Source organism: Lemur catta, chromosome 9 (assembly GCF_020740605.2).
Source record: "Lemur catta isolate mLemCat1 chromosome 9, mLemCat1.pri, whole genome shotgun sequence".
Taxonomy (NCBI): domain Eukaryota; kingdom Metazoa; phylum Chordata; class Mammalia; order Primates; family Lemuridae; genus Lemur; species Lemur catta.
This window is the reverse complement of record NC_059136.1, coordinates 57,666,631-57,684,968: the sequence shown is the minus strand read 5'-3', so window position 1 is coordinate 57,684,968 and position 18,338 is coordinate 57,666,631. Positions and strand designations below refer to the sequence as shown.

The following is an 18,338-nucleotide window of genomic DNA, read 5'->3' as shown; positions in this document are numbered from 1 at the left end:
GCTAGTAGGCCTTTAATGAGTAAATGCAGACTAGAAAAATAAAGTTTAATTTTATGTTGAGAAAAAATTATAGCCTTTAGATTTTCTTTGACTTGATGGCTTCCTCCAACTGCTAAAGGCGTTTTCAGTTGGCGCAATGGAAGTATCAAGAGGCTGTGGATTCTTTCTAGAGACAAACTCTGGACCCTATTTATGATTATCCTCACCTCTCAAGATCCTGACTTCGTGATGTAGCTTTTATGATAAATCTGAAAGGCTCCATGTGGGGGAAGGCAGAAATGAAATGATACAAAGTAGAGGATTAAAGAGTTCACAGTAATTCAAAGACGACTTCTCACTGGAAAATGGCTTGAGTTCTAAAGACAGGCTTCCTTCCCCCATGCCATTCTGAGTCCTGAGCTACCAGAGGGGATGAGGAGCTCGCTTCTGTGTGGTTAGGATTTCTCCCTTGAGGACCAGACCTGCTGGCCCAGGGAATTTATGAGTGTAGTTTGCTCTCCAAGTGTTAGCTGATGGTGGGAACTTAAAGTGAAAAATATACACAGTCAAGAGCACTTACCATTTCTGGATTCTCAGCAGCTAGTTTTACCATCTTTTCTGAGATCATCTTTTTCAAGCAGCTACTCAGCAAAAAAGCCTAAGAAATCCAGAAATAAAGAACTCTCTCAGCTAGAGAGATCTCCAATCTCTTCCTTCCCTCCTCATAGAACAAAGCAGAGTTTGAGCTCTGCCCTCCAATAGCGTGCTTTCAAGAATTTAGATCTTTTTAACTTCTAGAAATTTGCATAAGACGCAATTAGCAAGTAACCATACATTTTCTCAATTACATAGACATATGTGTGGTAAGTTTTAAAAAGACAGATGAAAAATGGCCAGGATCTCTTTATTAATCTTTTTCCTCTTAAAACTCCCCCCTTGCATCCCATGTTTTCTAGTATTTCATAAGCAGATCACGTTTTATGAACAACAAACAAATCTACTTATTATTGTCATCAAATAAACTGGTGATGGCCAATCCTATATTTAGTTATATACATAATTGAGACCTATTATGAGGCATAAATAGTAACCGGCTTGAAAGAATATCTTAGCACCTTATTGCTTTTATTGAACTTAAAAAACCAAATTCACTATTTTTCTTCACTTTCTTATTTTCCCAGTATCTTTAATCACTCTTTCAAGACTGACAGTTGACTCCACTATCCCCTGTGGCTTAATCATCGTTGTGAGCACCAAGACACACATAGCTGCACATCTTGTACACAGAGGCTGGGCTTTCTTGTGCCAGGCTCTTCACCTGTATGCCAAAATTTCCTATGATTTTCCCATTTGCTCCGGTCCCACTAATCCTTTTTGTCTCATCCTGCTCTTAATTCTTGACTTGCTGTTTTCTGCTTTGATCCTACTCAGGTTTGCAATGACTGCAGTTCAAAGTTGAGGCTGCAGAGCCTTCGCACAGGGCTATGCTCAGGGATGGCCACCCTGCTGAAGGGGATGATGGAGAGGAGGGAGAAGAGAGAGAGCAAACCTGTCTGGGGTGGTACCCCAAGTAGAAAGCTCATGCAGGGGAGGACACAGAAAGCAGAATTAGAGGGAGAAAGGGCTACATACAGGCCTCAACATCTTGCGGGGCTGTAGAGCATGATAGAAATTAATTTTATTTATGGGGAAAGGAGAGAAGAGAGAAAAGGGGCTGCCACCAATAAGGAAAAGAGTAACAGACGTGGAGTTTATACATAAATTCTGACTTCCTAGCTTTGCTAAGAACTAGGCCTGTTTATCTGTGCATAAATGTAACCCACACAAAACTAGTGAATGAAATAGTTAAACAACAAAACCCCGAGCTAATGCAGCTAGCCAGGATGTTTAATGATGTTAAACAAGATGCAGAATCAATTCCATATTCCTGTACAATGTAAACAAATATGTAGGCTAGAACTCTGCTATAAACCAGGTCAGGTTTATTAAATACAAAAGGACTGAGCTTTTGTTTAAAGGGACTAGAAAAGATTTGGGGCCAAGCCCTCATATGTGCTTGCAAGGCATACAAGTCACATTGCTACTTTTGCAAAAGTAGCTCTTGGGTATGCATCAATAAAACTCACACTCCAAAGGAAATAAGACTTTACTAGGAATCCTTTGAAAGAATGTTTATTGTACTTCTTTATAGTGGCTTAAACTCATTTGCCACTGACTAGATTAAAAAACCATAATAAAATTTAATGGTACTTAGCATTCTGAGGAGGGGTGTGGTTGGGGGTGGTGTTACTTCCCAAATCTTTTTATGTCTGTCCAGATGACTGCAAATCTTGCCTCAGCAAACCATCCTACCATTTTCCTAAGGATGTTTCATATTTAAGGTGAACCTAAGGACCCATGCCTTTAATCCAAGAATTTTAGTTTAGTACTTCATGTTTTTCAGAGGATGTTGATATCATGACCACAATTGTACTGGAAATATATTGAAAGAGGGTGTTCATTGACTGAAACCAGAATGCTCCGTAGATTTCAGCATGATCACCAGGGACTCAAATTGAATATAATGTCAATGCAAATATTACTTTAATATTTTGATTCCATCTTAGACCATCTGTAGTTTTGATTCCAATTTGAAATAGCTTACTTCAGTAAAAAGAATTTCTCAATTGGATTTGGTGTTTAGAAAATTAGATTTTTTTTTTTTTTAGGATTTCTACTCCAATTTTAGTTATAAGCTTATGGCAGACATGGATAGTTGGCTACCCAACAGCCATTGCCCTTCCTGTCTCCTAGGAGACCCTGGTTTTGTTTGGGCTGATAAAATGCTCAACCCCAGGCAATGACTCATGCTTACCCTGAGCCAATCATGAATCCTGTTCCTCTTTGCTAGACGCTTGATTCTTAGATGCCCATGTAGCTAGGAGTGGTCACATGACTCAGTTTTGGCCAATGAGACATAACAGAAAGTCTATTGGGAGGTTTCTGGGGTCAAGCTTTTGCTTTCCAAATAAGAGAGATACAGGTTGAGCATCCCTAACCCAAAAGCTGGAACTTCTGGAGTACTGACATGACACCACAAGTGGAAAATTCCACACCTGACCTCATGTGACTGGTAACAGTCAAAAGACAAGTACACAATGCAGTTTGTCATTGCTGTTGTTTAACAGCTGGTACGGGTATTCTGGTGAGGCTACTGTGCTGCTGTTACCCTGAACACATAGTTTTTTCACTGTATTTATGGACTGCTATATTTTCTACTGTTAAGTACTTACGTGTAAATAAATGTAAGAAAATGATTGCTTATTGGTAGCGTATAAATTCAGAGTTGGGAACGATGGTGATACCAAATAACCACAGATTGTCCACATAGGTGGCTGAGACAGTGACACCTTTGCTTTCTGATGATTCAATGTATACAAGCTTTATTTCATGCATGAAATTATTAAAAATATAAAATAACCTTCAGACTATGCATATAAGGTATATATGAAACAAATTTCATGTTTAGACTTGGGTCCCATCTTCAAGATAACTCATTATGTACAGCTGTGGTCCCCAACCCCTGGGCTGCGGATTGGTACCTGTCCATGTGTGGCCTGTTAGGAACCAGGCTGCAGAGCAGGCAGTGAGCAGTGCTGGAACAAGAATGAAGCTTCATCTGTATTTACAGCTGCTCCTCATCATTGGCATCACTGCCTGAGCTCCACCTCTGCCCACCACCACCCTCCCCAACCCCCTGCATCCATGGAAAAATTGTCTTCCATGAAACTGGTCCCTGGTGCCAAAAAGGTTGAGGACCACTGAGTACAACCATACATCACTTAATGACAGGGATACATTCTGAAAATTGCATTGTTGGAAAATTTTGTCATCGTGTGAACAGCTTAGAGTATACTCGCACAAACCTAGATGTGGTATAGCCTACTACACTCCTAGGCTACAAACCTGTGCAGCATGTACTGTACTGAATACTGTAGGTAACTATAACACAATGATAAGTATTTGTGTATCTAAACATAGAAAAGGTACAGTAAAAATACAGTATTATAATCTTATGGGACTATGGCCATATATGTGATCTATTGTTGACTGAAATGTCATTACGCAGCACATGACTCTATATACAAACATTTCAAAATCCAAAAAAATCCAAAATCCAAAACACTTCTGGTCCCAAGCATTCTGGATAAGGGATACTCAACTTGTAGCTTTTTATCTGCTTGGAAAAGGCCCTGAATAAAAAAAGAGTAATAGGAATGCCAATCTTTACTTCCAGTATTATTAATATTAAGTGAGATAATAAAATCTGTATTGTCTAAGCCAGAGGTAAACAAAGAAATCCAGCCCACCACCTGTTTTTGTAAATAACACTCTACTGGAACATAGCCAGAGCCATTTGTTCATGTACTGTCTATAGCTGCTCCTAACAGAGTTGAGTAGTTGCAACAGAGACCATATGGACCTCAAATCCTAAAGTATTTACCACCTGCTCCTTTAAGAAAAAGTTTGTAGACACCTGGTCTAAGCCACTGTTAGTTGTGTCTTCCATTACTTGGTAACTAAATTCATTTCTAACTGATGTGAACACCATGGTGACTAGTGAACTACAATGAAACAAAAAACAAAATAAAAGGTATTACAGTCCAAAAAGAGAGTGTGTGGCACACTCTGGTGCCCTGGTCTAGTTGGGCTAGGGTAATGTGCCTTGTCCTCCTCAGCAAGCAAGACAGCATTTCAGCACAGAAGGTTTTCATGCTGTGCCCTGAGAACTTACCTGTTTGGTGTAAATAACAAACCACTGCCAGCGATTCTCCTTGCTGTACTGAAATCTGAGCTCTAGGTTCTGGTTGAGAGTTCTCTGGGGCCCATCCAAATTCAGCAGGGTCCCCTACGGAGGAAAAGATATTACTTGATATTCAATAGAAATTCCAGTGCCTGTTAAAGTGCTGGGTAAAATAGCAAAATGAGGGAAACTGTCCTTATTCCCAAGAAGCTACCAATCTATTGAGGTGCCATGAAAGTAAATCACCACAGTTACAGGCAGTAAATGCTATAAAGGAAGCAGACATAGGTCTATGGAATTAAACAGCAGGGCCCTAACCCAGGGTAAAGGGAGGCTGGCTGGAGGGAGGGCCATCTGAGCAAAGTAGAAACCATCCAAGTTTGTTGTGGTGGGTTTTTCTGTGGGGTAAGGGGGAAGGTGAGAGGTGGTTTCTGGTAGAAGAAAGAGCAAGTGCAAATTCACAGAGGAATAAGGGAGCCTGGCATGTTGGAGACGCTGCGAGGGATATTGTGTGGCTGCAGCAGGGCTCCAGGCACGGAGCCTGGTGTGAGAAGAGGTTCAGAGAGGCAGGGTAGTACCAGATCCTGAAAGCTGGCTAGGGAACATCGGTGATATTTGCTATACAGCATCTATTGCTCTTTCTCCTAGTAATGGAGTCTCAAATTCTCTTGGGAAAACCATCTCTCTTTCACTGTAGTTCGTCTATGTAGTACTGTCAGGGAATGATAAGTCAGAAGGTAGCATATAACACAAGGTTAGGCCAATTGGACAAATAATTCTCTGTGCCCCTCCTATGATTCCAGAGGAGAGAGAGCCAAAGAACAGGTCCTGATAGAAAGTTCCTGTTTCCTATATACCTTGACCTCTTTTGGTTCCTGACTTTCTTAAGCTTCAGCTTTTCCTTTGAATCTGTAGGTTACTCTGAATCATTCCAACAAATCCCTTTTTCACTAGTGTTGGTTTCTGTTGCTTGCCACCAAAGAGCCCTAACTCTTACAGGTTTTATAAGCTAAGTTAAGGATCTTTTTCCCACAGAGGACAACAGAAATTCATTAAGAGATTTTAGCTGGACATGGTGGTATGCACCTATAATCCCAGCTACTCAGGAGGCTGAGGCAGGAGGATCCCTTGAGCCCAGGAGTTTGAGAACAGCCTGGCAACATAACAAGACCTTGTCTCAAAAAAAAAATTTTTTTTTGAAAGCTGGAAAATACTACAATTTGATTTATATTTTTAGAATATTGGTCTGACAGCATCAGCGTAAACAATGAATTGGAAAACAGCTGTTTTCAGACATTGAACAACAGATAATGCAGGACTGTCAACCCAGAGACAAAGAAAACAAGTGACGTGAGCCCCACAATTATCCCAGCTTACTGTCAGAAGGGGTTTTCAGGGTGTAGCACAAGGATCGGGAACCCAAATGGAGCCCAGAGGTCTTGCCGAGTTGAGGAGAAAGAGAGAAGCCTATAAAGAAGTTGAAGTTAGAATTTACTGGGCAGAATACCAAAGAGTACAGCTTTATACATAGAGAGAGCTCCTCTCAAATATTCGGCTGAGTAATTATCTGTGCATGTATAGAGTAAAACCCCATGAGGCCAAAGAAAGAACCACTGGAAATCAGTAAGTTGAACAATTCCAGGGGCTCACAAACAAGGCTGCAGAGTTCAGAGTTCATGTTTCCAATTAGTCAGAATAGAGCAACAAGGCCAAGATTCTGAGTAGAGTCCTAAGAATGATAGCTAACGAGTAAAGGACTAAATTAGCTCTAAAGACTACTCTGGACTTTAAGAAAACTTAAAAGCAAACCTCAAAAAAGTAAAATTAATCCCAAGTAACTTAACTGCATGTCAGAACAAAGTCTAAAGGAATTCAATAAAATCCAGCATTCAATAATGGAAAATTCACAATGGTTAGCATACCACAAAAAATTACATGGCATGAAAAGGAGCAGGAAAATATGATCTGCAAACAGGAAAAAAATCAGTCAGTAAGAACAGATCCAGAAATGACAGAGATGACAGAATTAGTAGGCAAAAATATTAAAACAGTTATTTAAAATATACTCCACACACTCAAGAATTTGGGAAAAATAGAAGCATGATAAGGAGAGAAATGGAAGGTATAAAAAAGACTTAAAGGCCAGGTGTGGTGGCTCATGCCTATAATCCTAACACTCTGGAAGGCTGAGGCGGGAGGATCACTCGAGGTCAGGAGTTTGAGACCAGCCTGAGCAAGAGCAAGACCCCTTCTCTACTAAAAGTAGAAAGAAATGACCTGGACAGCTAAAAATATATACATAAAAAAATTAGTCCGGCATGGTGGCACGTGCCTGTAGTCCCAGCTACGCGGGAGGCTAACGCAGGAGGATTGCTTAAGCCCAGGAGTTTGAGGTTGCTGTGAGCTAGGTTGACACCATGGCACTCTAGCCCGGGCAACAGAGTGAGACTCTGTCTCGGAAAAAAAAAAAAAAAAAAGACTTAAACTTCTAGAGTTGAAAAATACAATTTTAGAAGTAAAAATGCATGGGATGGGATAAACCACAATGTTAGATATTATATAATATCAATAATCTTGAAGCCGCAGCAGTAGAAACTACCCAAAATAAAGCAGAGAGAGAAAAAATACTGAAATAAATAAAACCACAATGAGATACCACTTCACACCCATATGGTTGGCTGTAATAAAAAAAAATCAGATAATAACAAGTACTAGCAAGGATGTGGAAAAACAAGAACTCTCATATACTGCTAGTGGGGATTTAAAATTGTGCAGCCGCTTTAGAAAGCAGGCTAGCAGTACCTCAAAGAGTTAAACATAGAATTATCATTTGACCCAGTAATTCCCCTCCTAGGTATATACCCAAGGGAACTGAAAACATATGTCCACACGAAAGCTTGTGCACACATGTTCATAGCAGCATAACTCATAACAGCCAAAAGGAAGAAACAACCCTAATGTCCCATCAATGGATGAATGGATAAATAAAATGTGGTACAACCATACAGTGGAATATTGCTCGGCCATAAAAAAGAATAAAGTGCTGATAATATGCTATAACAAGGATGAACCTTGGAAACATGCTATGTAAAAAGCTAGTGACAAAGACCACGTATTACGTAATTCCATTAATATGAAATGTCTAGGATAGACTAATCTACAGAGACAGGAAGTAGATTAGTGGTTTTCCTGGGCTGAGGGGATAGGGAGGTAACAGCTAAAGGGTTTGGGTTTCTTTTTGAGATGATAAAAGTGTTCTAAAATTGGTTGTGATAATGGTTGCCCAACTCTGTGAATATACTAAATACCACTGAATTGTATACTTCATAAGGGGGAATTGTATGGTACATGAGTTAGAACTCAATAAAACTGTTACAAAGAAAGACAATGATTATGTGGTATAGATGAAGGAATATACACACAGATCAGCAAAACAGAACAGAGAACCGGAAATAGATCCATACAAATATTCCCAGCTGATTTTTGACAAAGATGTAAAAAAAACAATTCAATTGAGGAAAAGATAGCCATTGCAACAAATGGTGTTGGAACAATTGGACTTCCATAGGCAAAAATGGGAAACTTATCCTAAGTTTCATACCCTAAATAAAAAATTAACTCAAAATGGATCAGGGGCTTACATATAAAACCCATAACTATAAAAATTTTAGGAAAAAAATCACAGGAAAACTTCAGGATCTAGGGTTTGGCAGAGTTCTTGGACTTGATACTAAAAGCACAATCCATAAAAGGAAAAATTGATGAGTTAGGGTTCATTGAAACTATCTGCCAAAAACCCTTTTTAAGAGGATGAAAAACTATAGAGTAAGAGAAAATATTTGCAAGCCAGATGGCCAACAAAGGACTAGTATCTAGAATACATAAAGAACTCTCAAAATTCAACAGTAAAAAGCCAGATAATCCCAATTAGAAAATGAGTAAAAGGTACGAGGAGACACTTCACTGAAGAAGATATACACATGGCAAATAAGCATGTGAAAAGATGCTCAACAGCATAAGCCAGGAGGGAAATGCAAATTTAAATCACAGTGAAACACCATTACACACCTATCAGAATGACTAAAACAAAAAACAGCGATACCACCAAATGTTGCTGAGGATGCAGAGAGACTGGATCACTCATACATTGCTGGTGAGAAGGTAAAATGGTACAACCATTCTGGGAAATAGTTTAACAGTTTCTAAAAAAAAAGTAAACACACAGGCTGGGCGTGGTGGCTCGTACCTGTAATCCTAGCACTCTGGGAGGCCAAGGCAGGAGGATCACTTGAGGTCAGGAGTTTGAGACCAGCCTGAACAAAAGCAAGACCCCATCTCTACCAAAAATAGAAAAAATTAGCCGGGTGTGGTGTCAAGCACCTGTAGTCCCAGCTACTCGGGAGGCTGAGGCAGTAGGATCGCTTAAGCCCAGGAGTTTGAGGTTGCTGTGAGCTAGGCTGACGCCACGGCACTCTAGCCCGGGCAACAGAGCAAGACTCAGTCTCAAAAAAAAAAAAAGTAAACACATGCAATACCAGATGACCCTGCAATTGCTCTTCTTATGCCAGAGAAATGAAGACTTGTGGAAAGACAAAAACCTGTACATGAATATTTAGAGCAGCTCTATTCATAATAGCTAAAAACTGGAAACAACCAGATGTCCTTCAATGAGTAAATGGTTAAACAAACTTTGGCACGTCCATATCATGCCCTACTGCTTAGCAATAAAAAGAGACAAACTACTGATACATTCAACAACCTGGATGAACTTCCAAAGAATTATGCTGAGCAAAAAAAAAAAAAAAAAAAGTCAATCCCTAAAGTAATTGACATTTTTAGAATATTCCAGAAAATAGCAGAAGGCACATTCTTTTTAAGTACATATGGAACATGTACCAAGAAAGATCAAATTTGGGGCCTATAGCAAGTTTCCCTACATTTAAAAGGACTGAAATCACGCAATGTATTTTCTCTGACCCCGCAAGGGGGCAAGAGTGGGGCAGGGAGGAGGGTTAGGAAGCTGGTCTGTCCACCCACGCAGGGAACATTGAGACTGAGCTGTGAGCGTGGAAACAAAGGAAGATCCTTGAGGGATAACAAGGTCGGCCTCCATCAGCACTTACCCGTGCAGGGTAAGAGTGAGGAGAAAACAGAGACGGTTTCAAGATTCCTGGTTTGGCAGCTGGGGGGTGGTGGGGGAAGCCCCACGTAACGAGACAGGGAACTCGGGAGGAAGGACTCCACGACTGGCACGAGAAGGGAGGACAAGTCTGCCTTTGGGAAAGGTTGTGTTTGAGACGTCCGTGAGACACCCAGCGACAGTGTCTAGAGGGAGTAAGACACACTGGGCCTTTGATGGGGACCTGGCAATTGATTTCAGAGAATATGTAGGGGAAAGATGCTAGAACAGGCACTCTGGAAACACCAGCATTTCGACAATGCTCAGAGGGGGAAGCGGCCCACAGCAATAGGGGAGGAAGGAGAGGGCGTTTTGAGAAGGGATAGTTGACAGTGTCAAATGCCACAGACAGGGCAGGTGCTAGACCAGCTAAAAAGTCCCCAGGGAGCCCATGGATTTAACAAGTGGGCATCATAGTTGCTCTATTAGCTTTTGCCCTCTACTAGTTAACCTCGGTTTCCTGTGTAAAGAGGATGATCCCACTTAGCTCAATGAGTCTGGTGAGAATGTAGTAAGAATAGACGTGGCGGTGGCCAGCTTCGCACCCGGTACAACGTAGCACTCCATAAATCTGACAAGGGTTTCTCTTGCAAGGAACTGGTGGATGCAAACATGATGCCAGGGCTCCTTAAGAAGAGCTCTGCTGGTCAGTGGCCAGTTTTGAAGAGTAGAGATTGTATCAGGACTGAGCACATAGTAAGTGCTCAATAAATGGTAGCTGTTATTGCCATAGCCACCTTTCAAGCAGTAGAGAGGTCTGTTCTTGGAAGGTGGGAAGATCGGTGTCTCTGCTGCTCCAGATGGGGAACCCATACCAGACTCCAGATAGGTTTTACTACTAGATGGAGTGTAATGTGGCTTAGATGCCACTCCACTCAGGGTACTGATTCAAACGGCAAACCTGTCTCCCTAGTGCCAACTTAGTCACCCAAGAGCAATAGGATTTTTAAGTCACACATGGAGACTTTAAATCATGGGCAAAGCAAGGTGCCAAGATACTCACAAGGAAAGTGACCTGCCAGCACTTCACCCTGTTCATCTGGAAAACGATGTCCTGGGTCTGGTCATCAGGCAGGGTGATGCAGCAGCTGATCTCGTTGCTGCCAACAGACAGCATGGCTCCGCAGCCCGGTTCTGGGTAGTCGCAGGTGCAGGGATCCAGCTGCACGTGTCCATAGTGTCGTACCTCCCGGGACAGCTCCAGAAACTGTTCCAAAAGCAGGGCAGGGTGAGGGGTAGAAGGAAGCAAAACACCAGTTGAAGCAGATGAAAACCTCACGTCTGAAGCGACTGCCATTCTAGTAGAACACATGGAATCGAGTCACAGTGAAAATGCCTTTTCTTCTGGACCATACGAAAGAAGACAGAGCCCCTTGTGCTGACACTAAGCCCCGGGGAGTTCATAGTGTGTCTGTCCTTCCAGGGCAGGGGCCACACCTGCCTCCTTCACCATCGTGCCCTGCCCCTGTTACGGTGCTTGGCACATAGTGGTACTAACAATTTTTGACGAATGAATGAATGAAGAAAAGAGTGGAGTGAATAAATGAATGAGCAGACGTGATTCCATCACAGCGGATTATGAGAGCAAGGAAACAAAAAGTGTACATTTAAAATGTCATCTTTTAAAAAATTAAGCCAAGATCTACGTAGGAGGAAAAGTAGCTGATTTTTACAGGCTGTTTTATGTGATGGTGGTATTGTCAGAGAAAGAGATTTTGGGAATGGCAATGAAATGAGAGCATGAGTAGGTCTGCTTTTTAGGTAGAATTCCAGAGAGCCCCCAAATGCCAAGGGAACACTTTTATGTTAGTTTTAAATTTTAGTTCTTCCCGCTGCTTCTGAAGTAACCTAAGAACAGAGGACAGTTGCAGCTCACACCTGTGGTCCTGGCATCTTGTCCTGTTAATGTCTATTCAGAGCTCTTCATTTTTTAACAAAGTAGTATTATTATTATTGATTGTGTTTAAATAAGCTGATATGGGTTTGGTGACCCCACCTTGTTCTTTCAGCTTTCACCACAGATGGGCCTGGCCTAATGACATGTGAGAGGTGTGTGCAGAAAACAGTTCTCACTTTAGTAAGTGGTTAAATGGGAAAGAAGACCACCCAGTGACAGCCTCTTTCCCGATCCTTTCCTGGAGCAAGGTAACTTACACCTCCTTTTCAAAGACTCCGTGAAGCCTCCTCTGATACAGTGAACCATGCCAAGACCTAAGTGGGGAGGGATGGCAGACTCTGGACCCTATGCTGGCGGGAGAAATGTTCAAAGCTACTGTCTCTCTCAGCCCCATGGGCCAGCTCCCTGCACTATGGCTTGGGCTTCAGCTTGGGCGATGCAGTAAGGTGCCCGGCCTGCCATTGGGTCAGTGAGAAACACCAGAAATGACAGATCGTAAGTACAGGGTACCTGTGCTGGGGTGGGGCAGGGGCTGAGTTATCTTGTCTCAAGAATATAGAGAGTAGTTTCATCTCTTGCCACAATACTAACTTATTATATGGAATAAATCTATAATGTTTATTTTATTGCTTGATAACATTTTTAAAAATCATAATAACCTCTTGGCTGCAATGAGCTAAAAGAAATGAAAGTGTTTAATTAAAACTGAAGCTCTATTTTGCAGAAAAGTTGATGATGAATAAGTAACTTATTTAAAATGATTGATTGTTGGCATTTGCCCCTCAACAAAGGAGTGTTGTGATATCACTAACTATATGAAAATCAGAAGACGGAAATCTGCAAGGATTATCTGCTTGAAAAATTAAGAAGAAATAATAAGATTGTACCTGAAAAAGACAACTTAACATATATAGCTGCAGAAAGTATGTTTACATATTTTCATTTAGATTGGGGTTGGCAAACTTTTATGTAAAGAGCCATATTTTAAGCTTCACAGGCATATGGTCTCTATTGCAACTACTCACCTCTGCCACTATAGCAGAAAAGCAACCTTTGACAATACATGAATGAGGATAACTATGTGTCAATAAAACTTTATTTATAAAAACAGTGGCCCATGGGCCATAGTTAGCCTAACTCTAATTTAGATCAGATGACTCTTATTTAAATTAATTTATGTTCAATTAATTAATTTTCAATTAAATTAATTTATTTTCAATTCCAAGTTTTATTGTACATGTACATATAAAGTAATAGCTGTGAATGTGTTTGCTCCATTAGCAGAAGAACTTCACAAACAAATAATGCTGGATATATACCAGTATGCTTAGATGCTTTCAGAAAAAGTAAGCTAATTTCAATAATGATTTAACTTTTTTCACCTAATTCATGTATTTAAGTAAAGTTTTAAAAAGAGCATTACAGTGAATAACATAAATTTAGGTAAAACATTGATCACAGAAGATAAAATTTGTTTTGTGGAAAAAATACAAATACACGTTTAGGGAGAGCATGGTAAAAATAGTATTTTTACCAAATTAAGAAGTTTATAAGGCAGATAATGTGCTTAGAACTGGTTGTGGTATACACAGTTTGTAATTGCGCTTGAAGTAGCAGCAATATTCTACCCATCAAAATAGAAGCTGTAATTGTAAAAATTTACAAATACACAGAAAAACTGAACTCCAAAATTTTTGTGACAAAGCTGAGGTAGAACACCAGTGGGAGAAAGTATTCAATAATGACAGTGCATGCCTTTTTCCTTTTCCTTTTCTTTTGTTTTCTCATAGCCCATCAATAAAAATCTCAAAAGGTAAAAGGAGCCTTTGAAGAATTACTTTCTATGCCAACGTAAGTATAAATAAGTCCTCTAAATATTAGTTGTATGTTGTTCAAAATCAATGCTGTAGTTGTGAACACTGGCAAAGTGAAAAGAATTTTAAAAAGACAACACAAAGAAGCCAAGGCTATTTCTTCTATTAAAATATGTCTTGTTTGTCAGACTCATATTCACTGCTTGGGGGCAGGAGGTGTGTGAGTGGGTACCACCTTTGTGGAAGCTTTAAAAATGGATGTTTAGAAATATATCCTGAGGAATAACAGAAACACATACTCAAAGACAGGATGTTGGCTGCCGTGCGCAGGGACTTCAGCCAGGAACTGTACCAGGTGCTGTGACTGCACAGAGTGTGTATAAATTAGACACAGTCCTGGGCCCCATGGTGCTCTCTGCCAAAGTGATTTATAGCAGCAACAGCTAGAAACAACCTGACTTCCAATAATAGAAAAATGGTTCACCAAATGATAACACGACCACGAAATGGAATACTCTGTAGTCACTAAAAATTACGCTGAGGATCTATATTAATTAACTCAGGAAAGGACTCACTATATAATGATTGTATTTTTTAGAATCCTTAAACAATAAGCTTTTATTAATTCTATAATCAGAAAAATCAATTAAGATATTCTTATTTTGAAAGACTCTTACTTTCAGTGCTTGGTGGGTTTATAAATTATAGAAACAGCTCAAATCTGATGTTTCTTTAACTCCCTTGGTACATTTGATTCACCTTTTTTGGATTGTCTTCTTTCTGCAGAGCCTCTAATTTCTGCCTCTGCACCTGTGTGGGTTTGGCCCATCCTTTTTCAATGTCCTGTATTGCCTTAAAACAACACAAATTGTAAAATTAGCAACCTTAGCAGAAATTAATTAATTAATCTGACAAAAACATACTTGTGTATGAAGGGCTATAAAAACAGACCCAAGTGGATATATATGTAAGGACTTAGCACATTAGAAAGGTTACTTTTTAAATTAGTGGGTTAGGAAGAACTAATTTGAGGACAATTGGCAGCATTTGGCAAAGAAAATAAACTTAGCTTTTTCCCCCACACTACCCAATCAAGTAAATTTCAGATAGATCAAATACTTAAAAGTAAAAATCCATAAAAGAACTAGAAAAAGAATATTGTTATCTGATCTTGAGATAGAGAATATGTTTTTAAGATATAAAGACCAAATGTCATAATGAAGGAATAATAATATATAATTACCTGAAAATGTAAAACTTCTGTACATAAAGACCACCAAGAATAAAACTAAATGAAATGGCAAACCAGGGAAAATGACTACATCATATATGGCAAAGAGTTAATCTTTATATAAAGCAATAGGAACAAATGTAAGCATTTCCGATAGGAAAATGGACAAAAGATATGTATTGGCAATTAATAAAAAGACCCCAAATGACCCAAAGGGTGATGGTTGTATAACCATCACCACTATCTATACCTAAAAATTTTCCATCAGCACCCAATGAAAACTTACACTCACTAAATGATAACTTCTCCTTCCTGCCTCACCTCAGCCCCTGGTAACCCCTATTCTACTTTCTGTCTCTATGAATTTGCCTGTTCAAGGTATGGAGATAGAATTATTAACTACCACAATTTCTTTTAATGATTCCAAACCAAAATGGCCTACATGCATGGTCTTCTGAGAATTCTTGGTGACACTCACCTGCATGTAGAGCAAGTCTACGGCCACTCTGCAGTCCATCAGCATGGTGTCGAGGGATGGATCCATATACCTGCATCATTCAGGAGCATTAGATTAATTCGCATGACATGGAAATGGGCACTCCTGGAAGTGAGTGCTTTCGAAAGCAGAGGCCCTCTACGCTATGGAGCAGGGCCACCTTTCTAACAAAGCCACACCCCTATCTATACTTGCCCACCTTCACGGTGTCCCTCCACCTCTTTTCTTTCCTAATTTCTTTATACTGTCAGCTCTTGCCTGGTGGGCTCTGAGAATAAAGATGCAAACTAAAAGAAGCTTTAGGGGAAGAGTCCACATCCCTGTTCACACTCAGCCTCCCTCTTGGCCGCCAGGTCCTGGATTCCCTTTCCCCTCCCCCAATACCTGGCAGAGTCATCTGTCCCATGTGGACCCACCCCCACATTCACCACCCTGCACCCAGGCCACCCTCAACTGCCTGAGCTGCTCCAGTAACCTCCTCTCCAGGCTTTCGGCCTCAGTCGTGTGCCCTCAACCTCGCACTCCACATCCTAACCCCAGTGGTCTCTCCCAAGTAACCCTTGAGACTCTCACAGCCCCAGAGTTAGATCATTTGCCCTGCCTGCTTCCATGACCCTTCGGCCCTTCACAGGACAGCTCCTGTTCTCACTTCCAGTCCCCTCTCTCACCATCCGCACTCCCAGCGCTGCATTCCAACCATGCTTCCTCTTCTCTCTCCCTGCCTGGACGACCACTGCCTGCGCCGACCTCCTTCACTGACTGATCTGCCTTTCTCTGCAAACCTCACGCAATGGCCGATCCTCTGGTCCCTACTCCCCAGGGCTGTGTTAGCCATCCATCCTCTGTGCTTCCTCAGCACCCTGAGTTTATCCTGACCACTGCTCTGATCAAGTGTTCTTGACACCAGATGTGAAGACCCCTGAGCCCAGGGGCTGGGTCCTAACCTGAGTTGCCCCTCTGCATCTTGGCAGAGTGACTTGCAAATAGCAGGGGCTCCATGTCTGTCCAGCGGATCCAGAATCACCAGAATGAACTGAAATCAGTGACTACATAAGCATGGTAGCATGTTAGGAAGGGACAGAAACTGTCAGGAAGGGTGCACTATGGCTGATCTATGGCCAACCAGAAGGCAGAGGTAAGAGTCACTACCCTTAGAAGCGTAGGGTGAATAGGCTGATGGGGTTGGCTTAGACTAGGAAAATCAGACTTCCACACTGCATTCCATTCAGCTATGTACTCACACATGCCAGAAGCCCTTGTGTGCAGAGAATAGCAACTGTTGCACAAGAGAGTTAGAAAGCCCCCAGACCCATCCCACACTGGGGCTCTGAGAGGCCAAGGCAGGCACCCTCTGGTCTGGAGGTAACCACATCATCCCTGGAGAAATGTACCCAGATAATTCTCAAAGAAAAATCCTTAAGACTCCAATTAGACCTTACTGTGAGGCCTCACCTGCTCGGAGTCATGTAGCTTTTGGAGCTAGCCCCCCTGCTCCCACCCAGCAAGGCCTCCCTCCGGAGAGAGGGCCAGACACTTGCGGCATCCTACGCCAGGTTCTTCCCTTCGTGGGTCCTGGTCCTCAGCTCTAACACAGAAGTTCCCACAAGCACAGCTGATCTGCCTGGATCTGAGATGCTGGCTTATGATTGGGTAGATGTTTTACCTTGCACTTATCATCTAGAATTTACCTGTTTAATGAAGACATAGGCAAAGCCTAATTTCTTATTCAAGCTACAAGGTAAGGAACAGAATCCTCATCTGTCCTTTGATCTCAAGTGTTCAGGAAAGCTTATGAGCAAAAAAAAATCTAAGCCCCAGGGATTTTCTTTGCTTACTATAATCATCATGATCAACAATACGAGAGTAACAAACATGACCAAAACTTATTCGGCATATGGGATTACTTTATTTAACCCTCACAATATTCCTAATATGTAAACACTATTATTTCCATTTTACAGATACAGGATCTTAGGCCTAGAGAGCTTGAACAACTTGGCTAAGGTTATACAGCTAAAACTAGAGAGCTGGGACTTAGATTCACATACTCTGATCCCAGGAACAAGCATGCTCAGCCATCACCTTAGTGTAAGCAGCTTCCAGAACAGTATTCTCTAAACATTAAATAGTACTGAATCCTTTTGTCTTTCTCAGGGTTCCATGCCACAACAGTACTCTGTCTATTTCTCAGAGTACTTCTGAACAATAATATATGAACTTCTAACCTTGCTAGGAACATCTTTCCAAAATTCAAAGCCACAAACTGGGGCTCTAGCAAGGCCAAGTTAACTACTATTTCTAGATTTCAAAATGCCTTTTATTAAAATTTCTGTATTCTGAGTACAGAATAACTGGTCTGGGTGGGAGTGAACCTAAGCAGCAATGTAATATAGCCAAGGTAATAAATGCTGGGGACTGCAGATGACAGGACGGGGGTGGGTAAGTGTCCTTGTTCTCCACAGGACCCCCATTTCTGGGTGAAATGATAGTACTTTCTGCAGAGAGACACTTGTGTCCTAGAAATATGGGTAGCCCTGGTCCATAGCCTTTAGGAACGTAAGCCCAATACTTAGAGTTTAAATTCACTGCAAATTGGCTGAATCCACCCTTTGCCTTCAGAGAATGTTACACTTCAACAGATGAATCACATCTGCTGTAATAACCAACCAGTTCATTCCATTAATGTAGTCAGTAATCCATTCCAAAGCAAGCGCATGGCCAGCAATTCAACCCCATTACCTGCTTCGATCCATGCCCCCAGCCTGCCCCTGCTTTTTCAAGCCTTACGGTCCTGATTGCCTCTCAGTAGTGGAGTAGAATAGATGGCCGCCATCCTCATTTTAATACCCCTGGAGCATTCACCTGAGACCGGGGAAAGTCCTCAATACCCTATTCTGTAGGACAAGCATGCTGGTTCATTTCACCCTCTCGCCTTCATTGCTTTCCTGACATTCCCCAA

The 18,338-nt window shown here is 41.3% G+C and overlaps 1 protein-coding gene across 1 annotated transcript in view; it reads right to left on the bottom strand.

The window, feature by feature from the left end:
• The window catches only part of SNX31 (sorting nexin 31), a 49,321-nt gene that overhangs the window by 7,849 nt on the left and 23,134 nt on the right, over positions 1-18,338 (bottom strand). The window contains exons 8-12 of the mRNA XM_045560388.1: positions 15,362-15,431; positions 14,412-14,504; positions 10,945-11,148; positions 4,754-4,867; positions 560-637 (exon numbers count right to left, since the gene is read on the bottom strand). Of these exons, the coding sequence (XP_045416344.1) occupies positions 560-637; positions 4,754-4,867; positions 10,945-11,148; positions 14,412-14,504; positions 15,362-15,431 (559 nt within the window). The remainder of the gene's footprint in view (positions 1-559; positions 638-4,753; positions 4,868-10,944; positions 11,149-14,411; positions 14,505-15,361; positions 15,432-18,338) is intronic.